Below are 19,222 nucleotides of genomic sequence, written 5' to 3'. Positions count from 1 at the left end.
GAGACCAGATACAAGGCCAAATGTAAAATCCATACATATTCCCTTATGTTACAATCATCAATTATAAACTTTTGTCGTTCTATATCTATGCACCTAATCAGTGTACTTTGCTCCATCTGTGCCATTCGGCTTGACGCGATCGATGCGACCAAGGTTCTGTCCATCCATCCAGCCATTTGGCCGTCTGCTCAGCTTCCATCTAATTACCATGCAGAGTGCACCAAAAGTTTTGATACCAAAAGCCACCCAAAGCAAGATCTCGGAAGCTAGTCGTCTCCTGCCATGCATACTGATGCCATCTGGTAATCGCTCCTCAAAATAGCTCAAGTATCGAACAAAGAAGACTGAGTTGAGGCATGTGTGTCCGGCAGCGACGCCGAAGAAACCGGCCGAAAGAGCCCAGTAAGCAAGACGCACCTTGTCCCAGACGTAATCGTCAAACTGCTCTATCTCTTCCTTGCTGCCCTTGGGAAGAGGGCACCATCGCTTGCCAATGATGCACCGGCATTTCATCCAGTGAGGTCTATTGGGAATAATCCACTCACGGAAGATGTCCATGGTGCCTAGTAAAAGTGCTGCAACTATGTTGATCCAGACGTTCCAGCTAGGGATGGGGAGTCCCCCGCTAGCCAAGAAGCTTCGCCAAGCCTCAAAGAAGATATTGCCGCACGGGTCTTCATATGGGCCGGGCTTGGGGCAATTCCAGGTATCTTCAGGAAGCCGGAGTTCTGAGGCAATCTGATGAAGATCATTGATGATGGTAGATTGATACCGTAGGCCAGAAGAAGTAATTCCAGCTTTGGGAAGACCTCTAGGGGCTGTGGGATGTTCCCATCCAAAAGAACTGGCATACCAGTTTAAGCGCACCAAAAAGCGCGAGGTGTCATTGTTGGAAATAACGCCGTCAAACTGAGTGGTTTGTTAGTTATTGGAAGAGCCGGTAGTACATGTTGAGGCTCAGATAGTTGAACTATGAGATACATGAGAGAAAAAAGTGAGGTTTGGTATAACATACTGATACTAGAGCCAGTGGCTTCCAGAGAAGATGGTCAGGATCGCCACGGATGATTGTGGTGCCCGCGATAAAGACAATAAAGACGAGTATGACTGATATGACGCTTCCAATTACAGCCAGAATGAGTAGAGCATCAGCAACGCCCTTTCTCGTAGGCTTTGTGATGTATTTAAGCATCATGGCTGATGGCTCAGCAGCTCCAAGGCAGACAGATTCTGATGCTGACAACAACAATGACGTTATCAGAGTTGATGTGAATTCGAATACTTAAATCGTGTTGTTGATATAAAAATTGATGAGCTGAGTGAATGTTTAAGAAAAAAACAAAGACACCAACGAGAATTTGAAGCTGATTCGTGCCCCTATTCTCCTTGTGTCATGTAATGTCTAGGTAAGGTATGTATTGGATGAGATGGGAATCAGCCTCGCTCACTCTTTGACGATATTACTAGGCAGGTAAGAGAGAGAGGAGAGACCGAACTGGGCCTAGTGGTAAACCCAGTTTCCTCTTATGGCCCGGGCGGAAGGCATCGGGCATTTGACATTTTATTTCAGGGGGTGCTTCAGTGGTGTCAGCTGCACGTGAGACCCTGAATCTGTATGCTACCTAGTCAGGCTATTGATCGCTAATAGCAGCTATCCCAATATTAGCAAATAAATATCATTCGAGTATATAATTATGACACTTCAATTTCAGCTCTCGTAAAATCGACTAATAATAGAGACAAGACAATCTCGCGAAATAGACGGGAGGCTATTTATTCTAGATTCCGGATCCTATTAAACCCCGAAGCGAGCACCATGCTGCCATGTACCGGGAGTATGGTCGAGACCCTGGCCGGATCTTCAAAGGACTCCATTTCCAATTTTCATTACCACAATATAGATTCATATCACATGTTTAATAATAACCCTTGACTCCTTTGAGGCCTCCGTTCTGTTCTTCTCATTTTCAATCAGCCCCTCTTGAATCGTTAGATGAGATAAAAGGCCAACAGTCCCCCCAAAGAGATAGACGGCAAAAGCTGCATTCCTGAGACGAGACGAAACATCAACAAAAGTCCGTCACATTAACTGTGCCGCTTATCAAGAGACCCAACCGAGCCAAGGCGGCAAAACGGATCGATTATTGTACCTCGCGGAAATATCAGAAACGCAAGTGTTTTGTTTGTCTGGGTACTCTGACCTCCTTGTAGTTCCGATACATCTATTCAAGTTATCGATTATATTGGCTGGCAGGAATGAGTGAATAGTTCTCATGTTATTATTCACACTTTTTATTGTGACTGAATAAAGCTCGTCTATTATCTTCGTCCTACTGTTGCACTTACAGGATAATACTGCTAAAGCCACTGGTCTTTCTTGGTCAAGATTGATGGTGCATCACCAGTTGCTTTGTGTATTGTATTAACTCCATCCCACCAAAAACGTTGATGTTGAGGGCCTATCACATACGGCTACTTCAGCGCAGATTATGTATACAATGCTGCCAGTCATAAGAAAGAGGAAGTCTATTCGTCGAGTTACTTATTCTTATCACTGTGTGGGATATTCTCAACCCTCTCTTTTGCCGTGGATAGATGATATCTAGTGTTTATGTATAACGCCGTAGGAGCTGTAGTGTGTGTATTAGGCGTCACCATCCTACATGAACACCTTAACAAATATTACTATCACGAGTAAAGAATATATTCATGGCAAAGAAAACCCCCATCAAGGCCGTTCTAACGATGCAATACCAAGATGCAAAGTTCGTCTCATCAGTAATTAAGCCGAATCCAGTGCTGATTTTTACCATCGTCTCGGCGGTTTTCTTGATCCTACCTAACATAAAGTGGGTATGAGATAACAGGTACCGGGTCGCCTACTCGTTCGGCTGGCGTCATCAGGGTCTTTAGCACCAAAAGCTTTCTTTGAACTTCATCTCCTCTCAGCTGTTTCGCTCAAACACACTTCAATCTTTCTTCACAATTCTCGAATGAGGCGCAGAGACCTTGCTCTTACAAAACCTCAGTTGACACCATGGTCCGGGTAATAGAGTCCAGCGCTATTGGCAACGTGAGAGATGAGGAAACACCATTACTGGGATCTTCACCGATCAATCCTCTAAACAAGAAGACTTGGACGCATCGCCTACAACATGAATTGTCCTGTTCATGGGCAGATGCGGTGCTTCTTATCTGCTATGCCGTGACAGGACTCCTTGATAGTTCCTCCATTCAGGTCTGGGGAACCTTTGTTTCTATGCAGACTGGTCAGTTTTGGTTTCATCTTAGAGAGAAAACTGCTAATTAGAAACAGGAAACACAGTGTATGTCGGTCTCGGCCTTGCAAGTTTCATGACATCGACACCCGGCCCTCGTCTTTACAAATCCGCGCTGTCTATCGCATCATTTTGTCTTGGATCTTTCCTATTCGCCCGCTTCCATCGTCTCTTCTCACCTAGACGCCGTTGGGTACTTTGCGCTTCCTTCACCTTACAGGCCCTACTTACCAGCGCAGCGGCACTTATTGTCACGTTTCGCCCACCAAGTCAAAACCCGGATAGCCTCGCATGGAACGTGCTGCTGCCGATAGTGCTCATGGCCTTTCAGAGCTGCGGACAGGCGGTTGCGAGTCGAGCTTTGAAGCAGAACGCACTCATCAGTCTTGTCCTCACGAGTGTGTACTGTGACTTGTTCTCAGACAGAGATCTGTTTGCGCTGGATAACGTTTCAAGGAATCAACGTGCAGTTGCTCCTTTGCTGCTTCTTTTTGGTGTGTTTGTAGGTGGCTTGTTTGCGCAAAGCTCTGTCGGCATCACAGGAGCCTTGTGGATCGCTGCCGGGTTGAAGTTGTGTATGGTCATGGCGTGGTTCGTCTGGCCATCAGAGGAAGAGTCGGATGAAGATTAGATCGGATCTACAGGATTAACACTTTTATCAATTTGTTTCTTGTATTAACGTCATTGTGCAGTGGTCAAGTGACATATAGTTGAATTGGCGGATGCCACGGTGATAGATGCGCTGATCATGTCGATATAGGGAATCTGGCTCGGGGTTTATTGCACCTTTGCCGACATGATGCATCGCATGAATGGATGGATGGGATATGTAGTCAGATACTGCAGTCAAGTACAGCTGAAATCGATTGATGAATTGATCAGCTGAACATCACCTAGCCCGACGTCGGACATACAGTTGGAAGGCTCGCGATGATTGAATTGAACTTGGAGGACGTGCCATGGAGGTGGGTTGCACTAATGCAACAGGAAGACTCAATTTGTGACCTTGTTTCTCTTCGGGATTCCTATCTAGGATAACATGAGCTTCTGACTGGACGGCACGATTTGCTGTGGTTTGTGAATGGGCAAGTGATCTTCATTTCGATTCCACAAGTTCCGGCACCGGACCCCCCACTCCGGGAGGCCGGAGCCGAAGCAATATGTTCATGAGGAGGCCATCACGGAGTTGTACAACGAGCAAAGGGGGTCGTGGAGCGAGGATAGACAAGTTAATGGCAATTTATAAGGAGACTAGCAAATTAGCAAAGGGTTATTAAGAAAACGTTTAATATAAGGTAATCGGGCCATTACGGCTAGAATGGCTCATGCATTGGGTTGGACTTCTATTATTCCCTGTCTTATGCCCCCGCTTGGTTTGGACTTTTGTGTCACAGTCTTGCCTAAGCGGAGCTTCCACTTTTGATGACTTTTTAGTTTTTCGACTCTAACTGCAAGTCTAAGTCGCCCTGCAAATGAGAATCCGTCTTGTATCAAATTTTTACCTTGTTGGGTCGCGTGCGTGGCTCGGATATACGAGTGAAGATCATAGGTGGGGGTTCCCAAAGACAAGATAGAGAGAGACACGGAGGAGAATAAAGCGAACCAAGCACAATCGAATGGTTTGAATCATCTTGGGGAAGTCTTTCCGCAAAGAGCGCGGGTAGAGTTACTTGCATCACAATCACAGTTACATCTACATGGAAAAGGGCAGTGAGTGGTGTAACGACAATTTATTGAAACGAGAGAGACTAGACGAGCGTCGTATTGCCGCTTACCGTGAAAGGTGAGTTGTCAAACCGGGAAGTGTCCAGCTTACAGTATTTTAGCATTGTACAGCACATTGAACGGTTTTAACGGTCAACGGGAATTAATAAACCAAAACAGCGGCAAGTACAAGATAACGACTCCAAGAAAACAAGAGAACCTAGAGTCAAGATAGATCCTGTGAATGGCGCCACCGCGAGTCATTAGAAGTAAAGCAATGCCGAAGAAACTTAACCAAATGGTGATCTGATCGGCAGTGGATCCTCCAAAGGCAATGCGAGACGACAAGAAAAAAGACAAAGCGAAAAAAAGAAGCTTGTAAAAAGGACGGGACCTCCCCCCGCATTTTATGTATGTTCCAAGCTGTTGGATGTCTTGTCTTGTCTTGTGTACCTACTTCAAAGCTTGTCCTTGCTTGTCCTTGCCTCGTCTTTATTCGATGTCGTGGAGCCCAAAAGAGTCAAGAGCCAAACGCCCAGAAAAATAAACTCACTCATTGACACCCTCTTTATCAACCATCTATAACCCACCCACTTCGGTTGCTGCTCCTGCTCCGCTTCGACTCCCTCCCGACTCTCTCTTTCCTCGTCTCCGGGGTCTTGAGATATTTCTATACATATAATATTCGATATAACCCGCTCTTGGCATTTGTTTCTCATCTTACATTGTCCCAGTTTTCTCTTGAATTTCGTATCTAATCTCTTATCATCCGAAAAAAGGGTCAATCGCTACCTAGTTAACTATAGCATTGATACTGTACTGTTACTGCATCACAAGACAAAAAAAATCTGGTCATCTTTTTGCCCCCCTCCTGTCGATCTCGACTACGTCTCGTATCATCTTACCATCAACAGAACCGTCAACGCCAACCTTTCCATCGCGGCGTACGCTGCCAAATAATAGGCCGGATGGAGACCATGGAAAAGGATCCCATCCCGGTGCCTTTTCCTCCTCCCGCTGCTGTTGACGATGTCGACTCGACTCTCGGAAAAGAAGATGTACATACCCACTTCTCCCTATGCCTTGCGCTACATGCGCGCATAGCAGCAAACCCCAGATAGGACTCTTGTGTCTAACAATATCTCTTTCAGGGCATCGCTGTTCACTATGGCGAGTCCATGAGCCCGCTCGAAAAGGGTCTTCTCTGGAAACAGGACATGCGCATCATCCCGTTATCGGCCGCCATCTACTTCCTCTCCTTCCTCGACCGAACGAACATAGGAAACGCCATGATCCTCAACTCGTCGACCAACAACGACATGCAGCGCGAGACCAACATGTCAGACCATCAGTTCGTCATCTCTCTCATGGTCTTCCTCGTCTCATACGCCGTCTTCGAAGTTCCAAGTAATATGCTCCTCAAGAAGCTCCGACCCAGCCGATGGCTCGCCTTTCTCATGTTTTGCTGGGGTGCCATGACCATTCTTACGGCTGCGACAAACAGTTTTGGTAGCGTTACGGCCGTGCGTTTTCTGTTGGGTGTTTTCGAGGCTGGGTTATTTCCTGGACTGGTGTTTTACTTGACTTTCTGGTACAAGCACGACGAGCGTAGTGTTCGGTAAGTCTTACTATCCTCAGCTCCCAATAGCCTTTGCTATGGCGTTGCGCAACGGTTTAGATGCTTATACTGAACAATCATAGCGTCGCTTTCATCCTTGCATCTGCGACTCTTGCTGGCGCAGTAAGTTTCGGCCCTTAATTCAGTTGACATATCACTTACAGCAATTTAGTTTGGCGGCGCAATTGCTTATGGCATTGGTCACATGAACGGTGTTTCTGGTCTCTCTGGCTGGCGCTGGCTTTTCATCATCGAGGGCATCCCGTCCTGTCTTGCAGCTTTTCTGGTCCTCTTCTTCTTGCCCGATTACCCGGAGCGGGCAAAGTGGTTGTCCGAGGCTGAGAAAGACATGGCCATTCACCGGTTGTATTACGAGGGTTCTAAGGAATCACACCCGACTATGAATTGGGCTGAGGCTAAGGAAACCCTGATGGACTGGCGATTATACGCTCACTACGCCATTTACTTTGCATCCGGACCTGCGTTTGCCAGTTTGAGCTTGTTTGCACCTTCGATTACTGTTGGGTTGGGTTATTTCGATTTGAAAGCGCAGCTGATGACTGTTCCCCCATGGGCCATCGCTTATGGTAAGTCCTCTGCCATTATGGATGGAACCCAAGCTAACACCATATCGCAGTATGCCAAGTCATAGTGGCTTGGTCGGCGGATCGCTTCAATGCCCGAGGTGTTCACACAGCCATGGCTGCAACTGTAGGCGCTGTTGGTTTCATTGTATCAGCCGCCCTTCCGGCTGATGCATACCAAGCCCGGTATGGAGGCCTCATCATGGCAACTGCTGGCTCCTTCGCGTGTATGCCTCCTATGCTTGGATGGCTTAGTTCCAACGTGTTCACGACAGCCTCCACTGGTCTTGCTATTGCCCTCAATGTTAGTCTTGGTGGCGGAATCGGTCAGATCCCTGGGGTTTGGATTTATCAGACGTCAGAACGACAGGGCGGATTTACAACAGGGCATTGGGTCAATGCTGCATTGCTCCTCTTTGTAGCTGTGATGGCCTTAGGCCTAAGACTGTTTTATGGTTGGAAGAACCGGCAGTTGAGGGAGTACGCTGAAGCACACGGGGTGCCTTATCGTTGTTACAAGTTGTAGGAAGCGAGTGTTTGCATATTTTGTTTGTTGCGATGTCGTTTAATGAGTTCGATATTCATTCACATTAGCGCTATGGGGCTGTGCTAGCAAGACGCATAGCGGAAACCCCAGCACTTCAAGAGCTGTGTTTCAGACATACATACAGTTGTGTATATACGTCAATGTTACTTGTCAAACTCATGTGTGTCCGTGTTGTTGGGCGGGGGGGGGGGGGGAGGATGACGGCTCAAAAACTGAGTTTCCAGTCCAGCGGTACCATGAAGATCTCCGAGTTCGGGTTATAATTCAAATTCGCTCGCTTGTAAGTGCCGAGATCTCAGCATGCATAGGTAATTCAAGGTTACTGTAGCAGTCTACTAAAACCCCTGCTATATCTGGCTCAGGCACAGTGTGAGTTGAGAAGTGGGCGAGCCTCGGGGTCGAGAAAAACAACGGAAGGGCTTACACCAAAAACCGCTGGTCACCCACCCAGATCTTTCCGCTGTTTTTTCCGACCCCCTAGGCGAGTAGTGAGGTTATAGTCATGCCATAGCCTCCAGATTGGATCGGGAGTTAGGCATTGAGAGAAAATCTACAATCACATCGCAGTGCTTATATCTACGTACATATAGTTAAATTGTCAGGTGCGTCATTGGTACGTAAAGTACTGCGATTGGCAACACCACGGAAATGGGACGATGGGTGGTCTAGACCTTGCATAGAGCTCCTCAATGCCAGGATAGGCTGTGTTGAGGCGGAGGACTCGGGTCATACAAACAAGGCCGTACGAAAAAGAGACAACGTCCACGACGACATTGTTTCGTCAAATTGATAGAGGCCTCTTTTTTTGCTTTTAAAATACGGAGCACATGTTCCCATATTGACATGTGAGCAATGAGACCTGTGTGTATTTAACCCAATCAACACAGCGTATTATCAACCTTGGCTTTCCATTGCATGCAGCCAGGGTTTGAAATAGAGATCCAGACCGGGCCAGCATGCAACGGTGGACATAAAAAGTCCAAGTATTGTGAATTAATTCTTGTGTTATTCCGAGGCCGAAGTTCAGGTTCTTTATTCAGTAAGCAAAGTCCAGCTGGTCTCAGAAAAAGCCGGTTTTGGATCTGTCTGCATTTGTCTGAACAATAATAGCAAATTGGGTCATTTCTGGGTTAGACAGTAATCAGGTGCAGCATCGTCATGATCAGCATTCAGGGGTCAACATTTTCCGTTCTTGTCAACAGATGAAGCAAGCACGAATTCAGTAAAGAGATAGCAGTGAGGGAGTCCTTACGGATGGAAACCAATGTACTTACCACCCATTGCGATAAAGGTGACTACTAAGGCATTAATGACTCTTTGAGGAACGGATCCTCTTAGACTAATACGACGGATATGAGATGTAAAAGTCATGTTACCTTAAAAGTGGTTTTGCTGTGGAGGCTGTAGTTATCAATCGATCAAAACCTCGTAAACTCAAAGTTTCAAAATTATGGTACACCAGTAGACCAGCTCATCATGAGAAACCCATATTTCGTAAAGGGGGAAAAGGTTGGGCTTCATTAGTGGAAAAGTATCCCGGGCCGGGGAACCTGGAGTAGTAGGCTCATGGGCTGTATAACTTGAGGCTGCTGGTGATTTCATAATTCATCCTCAGCAGCCAACCCACTGGAACAGCCGCCACCGAGAGCCAAGACATCGCAGGGCTTGTAAGAAGCTATAATTGGGCGGATACACCTGCCAGATATCCACTATGAGAGAGTGTGATGTCGTCACCAGCGTCATAGGCCGGAGATCTCGCCAGAAGCACCGTTTAGGTACAATCACAATAACATCAACAATGCAAGGGTTCTGTCATGTTCGGGTGGTTTGTTTGCATTTTACTAGAGGTTATACTAGAAATGATGGATTGAAAAAAGAAACGACGGATGTAGTTGTGAGGTATTAGCCTCTTGGACTATGTGCTATATTATTCGGTAAAACGATGATGCCAACGGCACTAAGAAGCAAAGCATATGCATCGCACCCTAGCAAAAGCATGGACTGTGTGAATTAACAAAAAGAATAGAGAAAAACAGGTGATGCCATCGTTGTCATCATCATTGCTGCCGTCCCCGCGGATGTGCCACCTTCGAGACGGCCTGGACGACCCCTTCTGGCGTGTGTCAACACTGACAGTTTTGTACAGTAGTGCTATGTAGCACAGCACCTATCTACTACTGTTGCAGCTGCAGCTGCTGTGACGCTATCGCGGGGCGTTTTGAGTACTGATTGTCGTTTCCGGTGATTTCATCTACATGTCGATCATTTGACAGCATAATGTCAATACGACGGGTATAGACAGATATACAACTTCAATAAGTGATGTGCGTTTGAGAAAGGGGCTCTGCTCTTTTGAGGGCAAATCACCTCAATTTCTATTCCAGTTCGGTTGCATCGACATTTAAACATTCGCGTCTAGTACCAGCAGCTCGTCAACGTCACAGCAATGGAGTCTTACCATTGAATTATACCCCGCTATCACCACTATTTACCTCGCCCTTCTTAGCTTCATTGCCATCGTCATTCACCTTCTACAGGGACTGTTACTGTTTCAGCCAGATAGAATATTCCCCAGCTTGTAAGCATTCAGGGCAGGTAACCGTACTCCACAGAGATTGATTCAGCTCTCACAATCATCCAGTGACCTCATTCTCCAAGGTTCCTATTCGTGTACTCGTCCTCCTGAGTTGCATCCATCCGTACGGCATTCACAAGCCTGTCAGGCAGCACATATCTAAAAACCAGGGCCCTGTGTGCTTCCAGGTTTCCCGCTGGGAACGCCCCCATCCCCACTCGATTCGCCTGGCGTTGGCCTAGAATCCTGCTAAAATCTGGGCTGCCAGTGAAAGTGGGCTGCCCACCTTTTCCCTTCCGTCACCTCTCAAATCTCGGTCCTCCCCCCCGCCGTCAAAAAGAACCGGGCTCGGGCTGCTTGTCACCACCAGCACCCAGCGCAAGGCAGTTTTTATCCAATTTCCCTTTTCCTGTTTCTTCCCTCTCGACGACTTCTCTTCTTCCCCCCATATCACCCGTGTCACTTTTGATAAAAACAAAACAAAACAAAAGTCAGACAAACTGTACTACATTTCCATCTCGTCTCTATCACGACTTGTACGACGCCATCACAACAAGAACAACCGCTCCCGCGTCTGCTAGAGTAGAGCTGCTAAACCCCGCATCGTCTTGAGTCCAGCCCTGTTCTGTCAAGACAAATCCGTTTTGTCTTTATAATAATATTGCCCGCGCTTTGCGACATACTACGCCAACAAAAGCGCACGTTTTTTACGATCACGACTCGCACGACTTTAAGACGGAATAGCTATAGACTAGATCGGCCAGATCCGTCCTTAGCTGAATCGCCCACTAAAACCAACTACGACGCTCTCAAGACGTTTTAATCCAATTCAATTCTCATCAACAAAGTTAGCCCAAGGCTTCTCAACCCCTTCTTTCAAAGGCGAATCGTCGCGCCTTAGCGACAACCTTTACGGCCATGTCTACCATCCAGCAACTTAAGAATTTCATCCGGCACGGTATGTTTCACAGCGCTCCTCTGCCTCTTGGCTTGCTTTATAATCAGGCTCTAATATTTACTTTGCAGGCAAGCAAGCTCGTGCCGCCCCCGAAGAGGCCCCACGAAAGACAGAACAGCAGCAGGCGCCTGTAGTCCAGCATAAGAATGCTTCAGACCCAAGCAACTACGGACGCTCCCAAGAACCCGCCAGCCACGATTATGGCGACGACGAGTACTCACGCACTAAGAGCAAGAAGCGTGTTGATGATGAGAAGCTTGCCAAGCTTATCGCTGAGGAGAATGCTAGTAAGAGTAAATTCCCTCGCTACCCTGGCCTTGAGCGCTGGGAACTTGTCGACAAGATGGGCGACGGCGCCTTCAGCAATGTCTACCGCGCTCGCGACACAACAGGTCAACAAGGCGAGGTCGCCATCAAAGTCGTACGCAAGTACGAGATGAACAGCATGCAGGTAAGCATGACCGGGCTTTCCGTATCTGGCGGCCCTTCTCCTTGTGTTTTATGTTTTATGCGTTTGGCTCTTTAATTCTTCTTTCTTTCTCTTGTGATCCCCATTTACCAACACGGGGTTGTCCCCTTCTATAGGGAAACAAACATTTACATCCGGACTTCAAGAAAGTCCCGAAGGCAGCAGAGGTGCGAGAAGCTCTTTCTTACGATTATTATTTTTATTTCAAGGCCTGTTGCTATCCTGCCTAGAGACAGTAGAAACTGTCTCGATGGTGGTGATGGCCAGCCTTCTGACTCGCGGATATGTCTGACAGAATACTGACTTGTCACCAGCGATCAAATATCCTCAAGGAGGTCCAGATTATGCGTCAACTTGACCACCCCAACATTATCAAGCTTGTTGAATTTTCCGAATCTCGACAATACTATTACATCATTCTCGAACTCGCCCCCGGTGGCGAGCTTTTCCATCAGATTGTTCGCTTGACATATTTCAGCGAGGAATTATCCCGACACGTTATTGTCCAGGTCGCCCAGGCTCTGGAATATCTCCATGAAGAGAAGGGCGTTGTTCATCGGTACGTTGAAATCATCTCCTGAAGCCGATGGTTGATGTCAGAGGTGGTGATGCCCCTCCTGACGTCATTCGCCCCTGCACGTCCTTGGAAACATCCCTAACATCCCTACCAGTGACATCAAGCCCGAGAACATTCTGTTCGAGCCCATTCCTATGGTGCCTGCGAAACACCCTAAGCCCAAGCAGCCTGGTGACGAGGACAAAGTCGATGAGGGTGAATTCATCCCCGGTCAGGGTGCCGGTGGAATAGGCCGCATCAAGATTGCCGACTTTGGTCTTTCCAAGATTGTCTGGGATAACCAGACCATGACGCCTTGTGGAACTGTTGGCTACACAGCACCTGAGATCGTCAAGGATGAGCGCTACTCCAAGTCAGTCGATATGTGGGCTCTGGGCTGCGTGCTTTACACTCTGCTCTGTGGTTTCCCGCCATTTTACGATGAAAGTATCGAGGTGCTCACCGAGAAGGTTGCCAAGGGCCAGTACACCTTCTTGTCCCCTTGGTGGGATGAGATCTCCAAGTCCGCCCAAGACCTCATCAGCCATCTGTTGACCGTAGATCCTGAGAAGCGTTACACGATCACCGAGTTCTTGGCTCATCCCTGGGTTGCCGGAAACGGACCTACTCCTCGGGATGAGGTGAAAAAGGCAGATGGTATGCTCCGCGCCTTTGACGCCAACAAGTTCGAGGAGGCTGGCCGACGATACGACTTCCGATCTCCTGGTGCTGTTAACCTGCGCGAGGTGTTTGATGTCGGCTACGCCGTGCATCGCCAGGAAGAAGAGGGCAAGCGAAGGGCACAGATTGGACCTAAGGGCACACCTGCACGGTTCCTTGGTGGCCTCAACGAGGAAGAGGAAGATGAAGATCACATGGAAATCGACGGCCAAGAAAACGACGGCGCCAAGCCTAACACAGCGACCAAGGCTCTCGAGCAAAGCATGCGAAAGGCCAATATTCGAGACCAGGAGCAACAACAACAGTCTCGGGGTCGCGAACGGGAGCGAACTGAGAAGGGCTACGGCCAGCACTCAGCGGCTGTCGCTGCGGCAGCTCGACAGCAGGTCCGTGATCGCAACCGCCAACGCGGAGCTTTTGAGCTCAATTTGGACAATGCAACCCTGCTGGGCAAGCGAAACAAGAAAGTGCCCGTCATGGGTGTTTAGGAACCCCATGGTTCAGACACACACGATGCCTCAGCAACAACAGGCTTGAGGCACGTCAGCCCTGACGGTTCAGCATTACCTGAACCAGCACCCCCTGAACGGCATTCCACAGACCAACTGTTGGTGATTGGAGACGAAGGTTGAACGATTACCGTCGGGGTATGACCGTTTCACATTTAACTTATTTGGAAATCTGCTCGGTGACAAAGTAACAAATGTCGCCAAAGACACTCAGCATATGCTAGCAGGGGAGGAAAGATTATTGGAGTGCATTCAGGCGCATGGAGTACCGGGTTATTGATGAAACCCTGGTGATTTGGGACAAGACTTCTAACGTTTTATGTCATGTAATATTTGTCAAAAGCCAGAGGCTTACTTATACATGGCTCAGTGGCTCTTGTCTTTTGATATCTATATCTCTATTTGTTGGTGTGGGCGGAGAGGTTGTGAAGTGGACAGCAGCAATCATCCGTTGGGCAACATCATCATCCATAGGCTGGGAGTTTTGGAATCTCTTTTTACCTTGATTGGAATGAAATGGTTTTAAGACTAGATGAATGAATGTTTGTATAATTGACAATTGATATTTGAAGCATATATTTTCTATTATTTTAAGTGTATATACATACTGCCAAGGTTACTCATCGTCATCCTCGTCATCCTCATCCTCATCGTCATCATCATCGTCGTCGTCGTCGTCGTCGCGTTCAGCAGGAGCACCATGTCCGCCATGGTTCTTTCTCAAACTGCTGCCTGCTGGAACATCACCTCCTCGCTGCGATCGAGCTGGATCAGCCTGGTGTTTTCCCTTTGTGCAACCCTTCGTGCCACCTAATTTGGAACAGCACGACCACCTGAAGCCATCAGGTATCTCCTCACGCATCTCAGGCGTATCTATCTCGCCGTGACAATTCTCATCATGATCAGCCCAGAAATCTTCTGAGTCGTCCACATCCAGATCTCCTGCAACGCTTGTTATTAGTATGTACTTTAATCGCGGTCAACTTAACGCACCTGGATGGTAGCGACAAGACGTCTTGGTGTTATCCTCATTTGTAAACGCTCCGTCGCATTGCACGCAGACGAATAAGTCGTTCCAGGCCTTGCGCTTGAGTCCGGTAGTCGGGTTGTCGGCGGCTTTGAGAGCGCGGTAGTGGTTCAGAGCGCGTTTGGAGACACTCGGGTCGTCGCACAAGGCGAGGAGGATAGCACGCAGCTGATGCTCTGGCGCCAGATGGACCATTTCATTTTCCAGCGACATTGACATTTTTGTTTATTTACGAATACAATTGGTGGTGTTTGATCTATTTTGAATTAAGTAAAAGTCTCAGGGAGTAGAGTGGGTTAGTATTTTGGTTCTCTGTGGGGGGTTATTTATACTTCTGAGTATAGTATAATTCTTCTTTCTGGAAGCCTCGATAAGATACAATGACGATCATGTCCATGGATCTGGACATGGTATAATACCACTTTTCGCGTTTCCAGGTGAAGACCTTTAGATGGAACTTGACGGTCTCTATAAACGCTATTTATTTCGCAGATATATATATTTGCATACAACATTTTATGTAGATAATTATTATTATTTACCGACATATGTTTGAAATGGCACGAATGATCATCACTCAGAATCTTCGTCCTCGTCAGGATCTTCGTCAAAGCCATCGGCATCCATGTCACTAGGTTCAGAATCTGCCTCTCGTCTCGACTTCAGGGGATCGGCCTCATGCTTTCCAAGTTTACATCCTGCTTCTAACCCTCCTTTGTTGCAACAGGTCCAAATAAACCCTTCAGGGTGTGCTTTACGCATTTCTTCCGAGTCTATCGTTCCATGGCAGTCTTCATCGTGGTCGTCCCAGACATGAGCATCGTAGTCAGCCTCAAGCTCTCCTATGATGTTGGTCAGTCACAATCTATGTTTCTTGATTACAGATAGTTACTTGCCCCAGTGGTAACAGCAGGCTGTTTTAACACCGTTATCGTTTTTGAAAAAGGCATCATCGCACTGGACACAGATACAAAGCTCATCGTCGGCTTTGCGCTTTTTCGTGTTGGGCGTGTCAATGGCTAGTAAATCGCCAAAGTGTCCCAGCGCGCGATCGCGAATATCCTTATCATAACAGAGGGCGCGAAGGATAGCCCTGACTTGATGTTCTGGCGCCTTTAACAAGTCTTCCAGCGTATGTGACGGCATTCTATTAACGAATCGGATGAAGACCGTGCCTAGATTAATGATTGTTTGTTTTGTGTAAGTGTAAGGAGTTGACGAGGTTGCCCTGTCCTGCATTTTATTAGGAGGGCTGAGAAAACCTGATTGCTTTTTTCAATTGAAACGCCAAATATTGAGACATGGCGAATCGGCTCGCCACCATTTTCTTTAATATATGGATAACATCGGAGAGTTGGCTAAATATTTTAAACCCAGAAAGCCTTTCCGGAGCTGTGTTATTAGTCTTAGATCTATATTGATAGGTTATTTTGTTTGCTGTGAAACACAATATGTTGTATATGTGACTACTAATGTATACCATCAGTTGAGGCTGTTTACAATGCACCAAGATGGCATGAGGCGTGGACATGGCTAGTATTGTGAACCCAAGCTTGTTTGTCTGCTTTTCTTCTTGATCTGCCTCTTTCCTCGTCATTTTTGCAAGTCAACATCTTGCGTGGACCCGGTGCCAATCTCGAGATATCACTTTCAGAACGATACAGTATGCTCTTTTTAGTCAATTATATACTACTGTTCGTCACTCTTGTCGCTGCTAGAGGATGCAATCTTGTCACAAACTCGACCTGCACCTCCGGAGCGCATATCATTGTCGCCAGAGGCAGTCTTGAATCTCAAGGGCCCGGTATCATCGGAGTTGTCGCCCAGCACATCTCGAGCAGAATTCCCAACTCGGATATAAGCGCTCTCGAGTATCCAGCCATATATGATCCTTATAGACCTTCTCAGGCTGAAGGTGTTAGGGCTCTTACCGAAATGATTAAGCAGTACGCTGCACGCTGCCCTGGAACAAAAATGATAATACTCGGGTTTTCTCAGGTAAGTCAAGTGCATTGTTTGGTGTGATAGATACAGCTAACCCAGTGATAACAGGGGGCTCATATCATCGCTGATGTGATGTGCGGTGCAAGTTCAGTTGGGTTTCCAGTTACAAACCCACAGCCCCTTAGCATCACTAACAAGAGTAAGTTGAATCAACCAACCTATAGGACACTATCCGTCTTTATTTGCTCATTCACAGGAAACCAGTTGCCGCTATTGTCTTGATGGGCGATCCAAGCACTACGAACGGACAGGCTTTCCACGTTGGGAGTAGCAAGGGCGATGGTGTAAGTCAGCAGATATCTCTATTCAAGATGGCAATTGTTAATGAATCACTAGATATTTCCTCGTCAGAAACCGAATGGGTGCCATTATGTCTCTGGCAAGGCCGTGTCGTTCTGTGATGCAGGAGACCCCTTCTGCGAGGCTGGAGGGCATGACCTGAGCACTCATTTGAGATATGTGTCAGCATATGGACAAATGGCTGCTGATTTTGCTGTTTCCATGTTCCATCTTGCCTAGTTAGCGTACTTTGATAGAATATTCTATCAACTGAAATCTACTTATCATACTCCATGTCACTTGGCCCAATCTAGATTGCTATCCATCCCTGCCAAGAGATAGAGAGGCAAACAAACAAAGCCTCGACCAAGCCTCGTCCCAACAACTTTGTTGAAATGTTTGAACAATCAAAGGGCCACGGCCCGTTATATGGTGGATTCAAACTAGACATGCAGTGTTCCTACGCATCTTTCGGATTCGCAAAATAAATTCAACTGGGATATATAGTCCAACGCTAATCATGCTCGGCAGACATATAATCCAACGTCCACATCGAGATCCTGTCCTCTACGAGATAGTATACATGATAGCCGCATGTTTTCGACGAGGCCTTTATATAAACAAATGGGAAACTATCCCGATGTAGGCAAAGGTCCGAAGAACTCATATTGGATTGATCGAAACTACCCCAGACCTTGACCCTGTCAGTCATTAACTATGGATATCTGCCGCCCTCAGCGCAAGTGCAAGTTCGCAACCTTAGACGTACAAGTACTAGGGCCGTTTACTTTCTTTGCTTTTTTTGTTCCGAACGTTCGATTATGTGGGCCTGATGCTACTGCGACGTAACTGGCAGGCAACTAACATCGAATATCGTGAGATAACTAAAAGTGAATTACATGGTGTTGGTACTGGGAGCGTGGCCATAACAGTGGCAGCAAGAATCTATATATCCTTCTTCCTCACTCTCCTTTGTTCCTCTCTCTCTCTCTCCGCCGCTTCTTAATCACTATACTATCCTGTGTGTGAATCACTGCAGTTGTCAAGATCAACTAGGCATCCCGGTAGGCTATTTATTCCCTTCATCCAGTACCGAAATAAACAAACCCTAACTTCTTCCAAGAAACTTTCAGGTACCAAGGACAACGCAAACATGATCGCTTTCACTCTTCTCCTGAGCTTTCTCGTGGCTCTCGTCGCCGCCAAACCCACCACATGCGCCAAAGGAGCCCATGTCATCGTGGCTCGAGGTAGTCTTGAACCTCCAGGCCCTGGAGCCATGGGTGAACTGGCCTACAATGTCCTCAAGCTTGTCCCCGGATCTGACACGGAATCGCTTGTGTACCCTGCCCTGTATAATGAGTACCTCGATTCTCAGCCCGCCGGTGTTCGCGCCTTGACTTCTGTCATCCACAACTATGTGAAGACCTGCCCCAAGACTCCACTGGTTCTCATGGGATACTCTCAAGTAAGACAGACTCATGACACGAAAGTCTTGAGAATCCGCAACTGACCTTTTTTCAGGGCGCTCATGTCATCATGGACACCATCTGTGGTGCAAGCTCTACCGGATTCCCTGCCACCTTGCCTCAGCCTTCCTACATCACCGACATGAGTAAGAGAAAGCCAGCTGTTGTACAATTCTACGAGTTGCTAACCTTTGGCAGTCTCTTCTGTTATCCTCTTGGGTGACCCAAGTCTCACAGAAGGCCAGACTTTCCATGTCGGAACCAGCGTTGGCAGCGGAGTAAGTCATCGATCGAGGAAGAGATCAACTTTCGTATCAATCAGACTAACATTTCCCTGAGATGTTCCCTCGTAACCTCCCGGCCGGCTGTGACAGCATCGCCAACAAGGCAGTTTCGGTCTGCGACAAGGGCGACCCCTTCTGCGAAGCTGGTGGCAAAAATCTCGACGTCCACTTGGGATACATTCCCGTCTGGGGAGATTATGTAGTCAAGGAGGCTGTCAAATTTGTAAAGGCGGTCGTCAAGAAGCACAAGGCTTGTACGTGAACATGATTTGACGAATTTTCTTGGTTCGGGGTCTGCTCAGTAGATAGACTTATTATACCCAGGATATGAAACCATACGACTTTGACTTCGATCGAGATTTTAAATGACCAAGACGTGAAAACGCGTAATATCTGGTATCAATCGAGTACATAACACAATATATCGCACTATGACCTGATCAGTCTACGTCTATGTTACGCTCACTTGAAGACCCATTCTGCATTTTTCTCGATGATGGGCATAACAGTCAAATAAATGTGTGAACAGCCTGTGCCGCTCCAATATGGCATTATAAGCTGATGGTGCAAGGATGAGAGTTAAATAGGCATGTAGGAAAGACTTTCGCTTACATGCTAGTAGGGTTTTCTTAGTTCAAGATCCCCGGCAGTTAGTTCTCTGTCGTGTAAGTGAATACCGA

General features: G+C 47.2%; 8 protein-coding genes across 8 annotated transcripts; 5 read left to right on the top strand and 3 right to left on the bottom strand.

Annotated features, from left to right (window-relative positions):
* Window positions 1-93: 93 nt before the first annotated feature.
* Window positions 94-1,195, bottom strand: FSST1_003612 (uncharacterized protein; the record flags this gene model as incomplete). The annotated part of the gene is made up of 2 exons (XM_083229708.1): window positions 94-909; window positions 1,016-1,195. The coding sequence occupies 2 exons, from the start codon at window positions 1,193-1,195 to the stop codon at window positions 94-96; spliced, it is 996 nt and encodes a 331-aa protein (XP_083087042.1).
* Window positions 1,196-3,037: 1,842 nt separating this feature from the next.
* FSST1_003611 (YoaK family protein) lies at window positions 3,038-3,909 on the top strand (the record flags this gene model as incomplete). The annotated part of the gene is made up of 2 exons (XM_083229707.1): window positions 3,038-3,269; window positions 3,317-3,909. 2 exons carry the CDS (start codon window positions 3,038-3,040, stop codon window positions 3,907-3,909), a joined length of 825 nt encoding a protein of 274 aa, XP_083087041.1.
* Window positions 3,910-5,959: 2,050 nt separating this feature from the next.
* FSST1_003610 (major facilitator superfamily domain-containing protein) lies at window positions 5,960-7,710 on the top strand (the record flags this gene model as incomplete). The annotated part of the gene is made up of 5 exons (XM_083229706.1): window positions 5,960-6,040; window positions 6,134-6,600; window positions 6,684-6,723; window positions 6,773-7,187; window positions 7,238-7,710. The coding sequence occupies 5 exons, from the start codon at window positions 5,960-5,962 to the stop codon at window positions 7,708-7,710; spliced, it is 1,476 nt and encodes a 491-aa protein (XP_083087040.1).
* Window positions 7,711-11,224: 3,514 nt separating this feature from the next.
* FSST1_003609 (kinase-like domain-containing protein) lies at window positions 11,225-13,458 on the top strand (the record flags this gene model as incomplete). The annotated part of the gene is made up of 5 exons (XM_083229703.1): window positions 11,225-11,264; window positions 11,333-11,715; window positions 11,880-11,900; window positions 12,048-12,292; window positions 12,405-13,458. The coding sequence occupies 5 exons, from the start codon at window positions 11,225-11,227 to the stop codon at window positions 13,456-13,458; spliced, it is 1,743 nt and encodes a 580-aa protein (XP_083087039.1).
* A 637-nt stretch (window positions 13,459-14,095) lies between these two features.
* On the bottom strand, window positions 14,096-14,725 carry FSST1_003608 (uncharacterized protein; the record flags this gene model as incomplete). The annotated part of the gene is made up of 2 exons (XM_083229702.1): window positions 14,096-14,421; window positions 14,473-14,725. 2 exons carry the CDS (start codon window positions 14,723-14,725, stop codon window positions 14,096-14,098), a joined length of 579 nt encoding a protein of 192 aa, XP_083087038.1.
* A 354-nt stretch (window positions 14,726-15,079) lies between these two features.
* Window positions 15,080-15,745, bottom strand: FSST1_003607 (uncharacterized protein; the record flags this gene model as incomplete). The annotated part of the gene is made up of 2 exons (XM_083229701.1): window positions 15,080-15,348; window positions 15,433-15,745. The coding sequence occupies 2 exons, from the start codon at window positions 15,743-15,745 to the stop codon at window positions 15,080-15,082; spliced, it is 582 nt and encodes a 193-aa protein (XP_083087037.1).
* Window positions 15,746-16,035: 290 nt separating this feature from the next.
* FSST1_003606 (cutinase) lies at window positions 16,036-17,029 on the top strand (the record flags this gene model as incomplete). Its single annotated transcript, XM_083223891.1, has 4 exons — window positions 16,172-16,504; window positions 16,559-16,649; window positions 16,715-16,794; window positions 16,847-17,029. The coding sequence occupies 4 exons, from the start codon at window positions 16,172-16,174 to the stop codon at window positions 17,027-17,029; spliced, it is 687 nt and encodes a 228-aa protein (XP_083087036.1).
* Window positions 17,030-17,942: 913 nt separating this feature from the next.
* Window positions 17,943-18,804, top strand: FSST1_003605 (cutinase; the record flags this gene model as incomplete). Its single annotated transcript, XM_083229700.1, has 4 exons — window positions 17,943-18,257; window positions 18,314-18,404; window positions 18,457-18,536; window positions 18,598-18,804. 4 exons carry the CDS (start codon window positions 17,943-17,945, stop codon window positions 18,802-18,804), a joined length of 693 nt encoding a protein of 230 aa, XP_083087035.1.
* Between the last annotated feature and the right edge of the window lie 418 nt (window positions 18,805-19,222).

The sequence above is a fragment of the Fusarium sambucinum genome, chromosome I (genome assembly GCF_050947815.1).
Source record: "Fusarium sambucinum isolate potato_lamoka chromosome I, whole genome shotgun sequence".
Lineage (NCBI taxonomy): Eukaryota > Fungi > Ascomycota > Sordariomycetes > Hypocreales > Nectriaceae > Fusarium > Fusarium sambucinum.
This window is presented reverse-complemented; position numbering and strand designations above follow the sequence as displayed.